General features: G+C 29.8%; 1 protein-coding gene across 1 annotated transcript; it reads right to left on the reverse strand.

The window, feature by feature from the left end:
• Positions 1 to 739: 739 nt before the first annotated feature.
• LOC114379371 (GABA transporter 1-like) lies at positions 740 to 5,847 on the reverse strand. The gene is made up of 7 exons (XM_028338014.1): positions 5,612 to 5,847; positions 4,929 to 5,159; positions 3,441 to 3,538; positions 2,388 to 2,574; positions 2,157 to 2,287; positions 1,823 to 2,056; positions 740 to 1,276 (listed from the first exon to the last, which is right to left on the reverse strand). The coding sequence occupies exons 1-7, from the start codon at positions 5,718 to 5,720 to the stop codon at positions 896 to 898; spliced, it is 1,371 nt and encodes a 456-aa protein (XP_028193815.1). The 5' UTR covers positions 5,721 to 5,847; the 3' UTR covers positions 740 to 895.
• Positions 5,848 to 8,153: the final 2,306 nt, after the last annotated feature.

An 8,153-nucleotide genomic window follows, 5' to 3' on the forward strand; every position in this document is an offset into this window, starting at 1 on the left:
CACTTCAACCTTGAGGACAAGGTTGTTTATAAAGGGGAGGGTAATGTAACATGTGGGAAGCAGGAAAAGAAAGGACATGTGGCTGATGATGTGCATGTGGGGGTCAGAAAAAGCACACCTGTTAGGAGGGAGAATATAAGGTTGCGGGAATACTCATTCTAGGTGATGTTGAAGGTGAACTCTCTTCCTGTTGCTTCTCTGATTCTTTTGCTAATTCTTTCTTCTCTACACCTTCTCTGAACCTCTCTTCTCTCCTCAATCTTAGGTGCTATTCTGAACCAGAGATGTTTAGTTGCAGAACGCGGATTCTGAATTGTTGATTTTCCCTTTTTCCTTTTGCGGAAACACTATAGCTATTTTCGATTTTTTGTGGGGAACATCGTTCCTAGTTGTTATAACACTAGTTTCTGCTATCAATACCAATTATACGTTTCATTTTACTTAACCTATATATATGAAAAAAGTGGTTGAATTGTGTGTGCATGTTTTAAAAAATTATTTAACCAAATATTTTACATAACACTTTAAAACACTTAAAAGGAAGTAAGTTTGCAAATTTGAAGTTTATATGACAAGCCGAACCAAAAGTATATAATCTAAAAGATGAGATGCAATTTCATCAATACCTCTATCAACAACTTCTCGCAGCCCATCTCTCTTAATGTTAACAAAAATAAAAGACCTAAGCGACAGAGAAAATAAACAAACTGAATAAAAAACAAAGAAAAAGAAAAGAAAGTAAACAAATTGCTTGGTTTGTTTCACACCTCGAAACACATTCAGTTCACAATAATTATTAATTAGACTCAATTCACTGCAAAACTACCGATTGTACAACTTACAAACATGAGGGATTAAGGAGATCCCCTAGTGTACGAACGATACCCCAATTTGGTTATACATTAGCAAATAATCGATAAGTTTTGGCATCAAGAACTATCTGCCTAACGGTTGAAATTGTTGCCATAGCTGCCAGTGCGGAGAAAGCAATGACAATAACAACATTCAACCATAAAATGGGGCTTCTCTTGGATGGTTTAAATGTCATGTTGAAGAAAATCATTGGCAAAATGAAGTCAAGTGGCATATAACCAAATGCTCCTATGAGCGAGTTCATGTCCCCAAAAAAAGGAAGCATTGCTGCTATAGTTGTTGCTGTAATTACAGCTAATGACCGAGAAATCAATCTTGGAATTACATTGCGAGGAGAAAACTCAGGGCTTTCTGGGTCTCCAAATATTTGCTCTAGTATTACATTTGTAGGCTGCAAGTACTCCTGCACAAAATGTTGGAATATAGTGATGAACTAGATCCTAGCTATTTGAGGTGAGGAAGATTGAGCCATTAATGTTTTTGAATTATAATTTGAAAACCATGGAGTTTTCTCAATAGAATTAGAAAAGTAACCCTTTTTAAAGTTTTAATGAAATCATGGTTCGAAATCCAAAATTATGCTCAAACACAATATAAATATGTTTTGTCAAACATATTATTTTCTCTTTTTTAAAATAAGTATCATATTTTAAAAAATTATTAGTTTCAAAATAAGTATCAAGATTAGTTTTTTATGCTGTATTAATTTTTTTCCTACTAATACTACTCACAAGTTTCATTTTAACTTTTAACATATTAATATTAAGGTTGATTTTGTAAAATTATATTTTTTTATCTATTTAATTATTAATTTTTCTTTTTATGTGCAAAATAATATATGACAGACAACACTTATTTTGAAATAGAAGAAATATTTAGTATATAATCTCTAAACTAATGTTTGGTGTGTGAAAAGTATGATATAAACAATCATTAGTTAGTTACTCACCGCACCATTAGCTATTAGTTGGGCTATTGTGCAAATGTTGGGCATATAAATAAGCCACTTAGGAGCCAAAGGCTTGTTACTATCTACAAAGCTGCTAAAAATGAGGCCTTCAGCTTGATTTCCAAATGCCCAATAGCCAGAAATGGCTACACAAAAGAAGCTGAAGAGAACTACAACATAACAAGCACATAGACTTCTAAGCATCTTCCCTTTTACTGGGGGTGCTAACGTTGCCTGTATCCAAAGAAAGTGTAATCATGTGGATTTTCTTAGTAATTGAAACAAATACTCTGGCATGGCATAGTAACAGGGAACTCATCTGGCTATTTCAAACCTGAATTTCTGGAATTATTCCGCTACCATAAGTTGTGGCAATGATGGGAATGGCATTAAAGATTCCAAATAAGCGATTTGTTGTATCACCTTTCAAAGAATAATCCTTTTCTGGCGCATTTGACGACTTTCCTGTTTAAGTATACATTGGGAAAATTCAAAGAACGTGCACTCAATTGCAAGCACAAGTGTTAATTAATTAACTGGGTTATTAATAAGGGAAAGGAAATACCAATATATATGGAAGCTGCAGTAGCACAGGCACTATAAGATAAGCACATGACCGAAGACACTAGATTAATATGTCTCAATGAGTGGAAAGATGGCATTTGAGCCAAAATCAGCATGAAGCATCCAAATATCACTACAAACTCATAAAGCTTCATAGTCCCATTTGGATTTGATAGTAGGTAAATTGCCTGCAGTTGATTTCGTTAGGAAAAGCCCTGAAGGATTAGTATATGATCAATGTTTGTGTACTTTTGCGTCACTGCGTGCATGGAACATGTTTTTCTTTTCTTTTTTTGGAAATTTTGGAGAAGAAGAGAGAAGCAAGGATAAAATTTTCATGTCTAATAATTATTCTATAACTTGATAGTTTTTCTAAATAAAAAATAAAATAATATATTAATATAGATTTAATGTCCAAAGTTTTTCCTTGTTTTATGAATATTATATAACTCTTAAATATTAAAAACAAATTGTACTTTCTTTTCTTTTCATCTAATTAAAATTTTAGACTCAAACATATTCTTAAAAGATCAACTTTAATAACGTTAGAAACTCTACCATTTCAAACACTATATTAACATTTATTATTTTCTACTAATTAACTCTCTTTTTCTTATTACTTATTGTCATTACAATTCTTTTTCTTTTATATTTCTCTCATAAGGTGTGAAGTAGGTGGTGCACTATTGGTGCCAATAAATTTTGTATCAAAAAGGTATCAAGTAAGGTTGTGTATATTTATTTAACAAAATATATTTTGTTCATCACTTCATGCTACAAGAGGAATTATGTGAATTTAACTATATGTCTAAATTAGAAATGCTCATAGTGTCCTCAATGTTTTCAAAATTTATTTTCAGAATAAAATTCATCATACATATTTGTTTGGTACTTTTATCAATTCTTAAATAATTCTAGTAAAAATATGGAGTAATTTTTAAAAGCAAGAATAAAATCGAAATACCTTTAATTATTTATAATATAGCAAACTCTAATTTGAATATATAAAAAATAAAAGAATAAAAATGTATAGTGATTTTTTTAATTTACTCACCTTCATGCATTGTCCCCCAAGAAGAGCACAAAGAACTTCATTATTATAGCACACTGCAAATTGAATTGGCCCCACAAAATACCGACCCCAACGTGGACCTTCCATGTAACATATTGATACATCAGTTCGCGTTATTAATATTTAACCAACATGAATTGGTCCTAGACTCCTAGAACTTACTAAACTATACTAGCAGAAATTTTCATATCAATTAATCAGCTAGTGAGGTGAAGAGTGAGGACAATAATGTTTGCATTGACCTCATCTGGGATTTTAAATGCAATGGATTCTAACTGTCTATCAAGGAAAATGCTGATTATACATCATTTGTCCCTTTAACATTTCTCACATATATAGCCGATACAATAAGGTATACGATAATATAAAACTAAATAGAAATTGCTAATGAAACTAGTTAGGGAATAAAAAATAAAAAGTCTTTCATTGAAAAGTGTAACAGTGTATTCTTTCATAATTTTTAATACAATTCTAACTAAATCTTTAATAAAATAATATTTATTGATTCCTTAACCAAAGACTAGCTAGCAAGATCATATGAGTTAATTAACAGTAAAACTGTGGTTAGAAATAAAAATTATATCAATGTATCATACTTTTTTCAGCTCTTTTTATGAGACCCAAATTAAAAATTTAGTTTGATTCTTTTTATAAAATTCAATCTAGAATGACTTCTGTATTAATTATCTTTTCAAAAAATACACTTAATTATGAATATTTTTCTCACTTCAATAAATAATAAGTAGAATACATTAATGTTTTAGGCTCTTTAGTAGTCTAACTTTGTATAGTAGCATTTTGGGAACCTTAATTTGATTATTCACATGCATAGTCAACAAAAATTTAAACAATAAATATATAAACGAAGAGAGAGATTAAAGAAATTAAAAATAATAAAAATATTTGGAAAAAAAATTAAATATGTCTTATTAATGGTAGCGCTACGTAATCATAATTTTGTAGTTTAATATATTTAACCAATGAGATAAAGTGCGAGTTTTAGAAATATGCTAAAGCGTATTGTGTTGCTAGCATTTTTCATGTGGCATTTCATAAAAGAAAAATAAACATTTCTTACAGGTGTTGTTGTGCACACATACTAGTATTTTAGCTTGGGAAGTGTACAAAATAAATATTTATTTTATATAACTTAAAATTCATAATTAATAAATACTTTTGAATATATGAATTATATTAAAATCAAAATTTATAAGAATTTTTTTGAAATATAAACTATATTATAGATTTATAATAACAATTTATATTAAAATATAATATTATTTTTAATTATTGATAATTTAAAAAATAATAATTTGGAAATAAAGATTAAAAGAGATTAATCCTTACTCTCATTAAAAAATAACTACTCCTAAAAGCGTTTTCATTTACTTTTTATTATTTTACTTTAAACGGGCGAGTTAAATTCTTTCTTAACCACCGCGTTAATAATACAGAGAAGAAGTGTAGCACCTAAAATGTCACGAGCCATGTCTCTGTAAAGCAGGTGGCGATTACCCAAATAAGCATGGTGCTCAAGGACCAGGGATATCAAATTGAATGAATAGAAGCTTACGAAAGCTCCAATGACCAAACAAAATATTCCAGCCTTCCAACCGAGGAAGGTTAAAGCATAAGGAAGACTTAGCAGCGATGGAGACACGATTGAAGTTGTCAAGTGGTAACCACAGTGAATCCATGAACCTACAAAAATAAATAATGTAATTACCGGCCATTTTTAATTAAAATATCGAATATGCATGATACCCTTTTGATTTTATCGAGGAAAATGAAAAGCTAATGCCTATAGTTACTTGCTCCTCATGTGCCCTAATTACAAAAACAAGGAAGTGAGAACAATATTGAAAGGGTTTGACCTGGAATGATTCATCATGCAATCACAAAAAGTCACACTTAACGAATTTACGTAAACATGTCGTGATTTTTGAAGTGAGAAAAATATTCATAATTAAACATGGTTTATCCTTGTCCATTATCTTCGTGACGCATACTCTAATGGTTGTTCTTGGAATATCAATTAAACATGAATACACTATATATTGAACCCTGCAAGATGACACATAAATACTGAAAGAACTAAGAAATATGAAGAAGAGTTAGTTAAGAGTGGAAAAGTATATATAAATGGTTACTACCTTTTGATTTGAGGACAAAGAGAGTGCCTGCATCCCTTCGGTGTTGTTGTGAAGCATTTTGGTTCTCTGCATCATGTACTCTTGTTGAGGTCGGAAGAAACGTACTCATTTCTCTATAGGCGCACGTACGAGCGAGTGCGAGGGCATAAACAAATGAACAGAAGAATAAGTGAAGGCGAAACAGTGTTGAATGGTGAATACTAAATAGACCAGAGTCGATTTGTGAACCTCAAGGATCTATACGCAATTAAAAATGAATACTAGTACATTATTAATGCCTACAAGATATATGATATAATAGTAAAGAACTAAACAGAGGCACAAGAGATAAGAATGGAATAAAATTATATATGAATTATTACTATTTTTCATTTGAGAACAAAGAGCGCTTGCGTCAGCATTTTTTTTGGTGAAGTTGTTGCGTAGCATTTTCGTTCTCTTCTTCATGTAATCTTGTTGAGGTTGGAATAACTCAAGGTCAAATAGTAGAACAATTGAATGGTGAAATACATAAAAGGAGTGGTGATACGTGAATTTTTCATTGTTCTAAGTATTCTTATCTTTCTCTATTCCCTTATTCATATTATTATAAGCAACTAGTTCTTTATTTTTATTTTTATCCTCATTAATTTATTTGATATCTTTCTTTACCTCAAATAATTAAATATATATTCATGTCATTTATATTTATTACCTAGTTTATTAGCTAATCTTACTAAATACTTTTAATTCAATAAACTAATAAACTAATAAATTTTTAATTTTTCAGCTCTTATAAGTTTAAACTAATTTATAAGCAGCTAGATAACGTTTTTATAATATTTTACGAAGTGGATCATCAAATAATTAGGTCCAATTCAATAAAATAAAAAATAAAACAAAAAAAGTGATGCTGGTTTTGTTAAGGGCCGAAAGCCCCATAATAACAATAATATTGAATCTTGGGCGGTGTCTCTAGGTTATCTAACAGCAGGAGCGCGTTGAGAAGAGAAGAATTAAATTAAGATACAAAATCATATATTTCAATGTATAATACTACATTTTATTAACCTGGATGATGTTTGTTTGGCAATTGACTTTACTACGAGAGTTAAATATTATCTATACTAGTTGACATAAATAATAAGGAATCATCTTTCTTAATCAAATTATTCATGATTCAAATGTTGAAATTTAGATAGTACTTATTTCATACTAAGATTTTAATAAACAAAAAATTAAGGTTTAATATCATTTTTATATTCTGTTATGTTTTGCATTTATTTCATTTTATACATTAAATTTAAAAGTTTCATTCTAATTTTTTATGTTTTTAAAATATATTATTTTGATTATTTTTTAAAATTTAAAAATTAAAAAAACACTAGCGTTCCTAACCAAAAATTAAAAAAGTTGACGAAAATGATACATTTTAAAAATATAAAAGATTAAAATAAAATTTTTAAAACTTAATATATCAAAATAATATATATATATATATATATATATATATATATATATATATATAAAAAGCATAATGAAAAAAATGACATTAAGAAAAAAAATTAAAGATTGTATACACTTGTAATTGTAATTATCAAGATGTGTTGGACAAGATTTAAACCGTACCATTTTTGTTTTCACCTATTTATCATAAATTTATTTGTAGCCCTTGTTATTAAACAACAGTTGTTGATATATATTGAAGGCGGTAGAATCTGGTCTCCTTCATTGTTTTTGTCAGCGAGGCCAACGTGCCATTATTTGTGAGGTTGATTACCTTTGAGGTTTAAATGCTTGTTAATGAGGATCAAATTTGCATGCAACGTAGTAGGTGGCATGCATCTCCAAACTAATTATTAGAAATAATCAAGTCTCATATCGACTAAAAATAATCTCTTAAAATATATAAGTGAGGGACAACTCTCACCCCTTGAATTAGCTTTTGGGGTTGAGTTAAACTTCTCACATTATTTATTTTAAGATGGTATCAGAGCCAATTCTGATGGTGAGACCGCTTTCCACTGATCGCTTTGTGGTGACAAACATTCATCATTTGTTGTTCACACCCCGAGTTCAGGAAATACTTTTAGGATTGAGTTAAACTTCTCACATTATTCATTCTAAAACTAATCATGTGGTTCGGGATGAATGTGTGCATGGTTGCAGATTCTGTAACAACATAGGTGTACAAAAATCTGATAGCTGGGAACGTGATCCCAGCAACGATCCTTTTCGCATAGGTAATTCCAGCAACACTATGTTTTAAGAGAATGCCACGTTCGACAAATATTCACATGATGCAAATTAAGTACATGTGTGGTGGTGAGAATAAGGTATATAAGTTCGAGAATCATCGATCTTTTAAGTTTATTAATAAGTCACACCTAAATTTACTTTGTTTGAATTCACTTACCTCCGCTATGAAATGTGTTTAGGATTAATCTAGTTTGAAGCCTAGTTTTATGTTCTTATGAAAATCAAAAGTACTTTGCAGAAAACATGTTCGATTGCGCACATGCACATCGGCTGATAAGATATCCCACCAACAAAAAATCATGAA

This window comes from Glycine soja, chromosome 12, assembly GCF_004193775.1.
Source record: "Glycine soja cultivar W05 chromosome 12, ASM419377v2, whole genome shotgun sequence".
In the NCBI taxonomy this organism is placed as follows: domain Eukaryota; kingdom Viridiplantae; phylum Streptophyta; class Magnoliopsida; order Fabales; family Fabaceae; genus Glycine; species Glycine soja.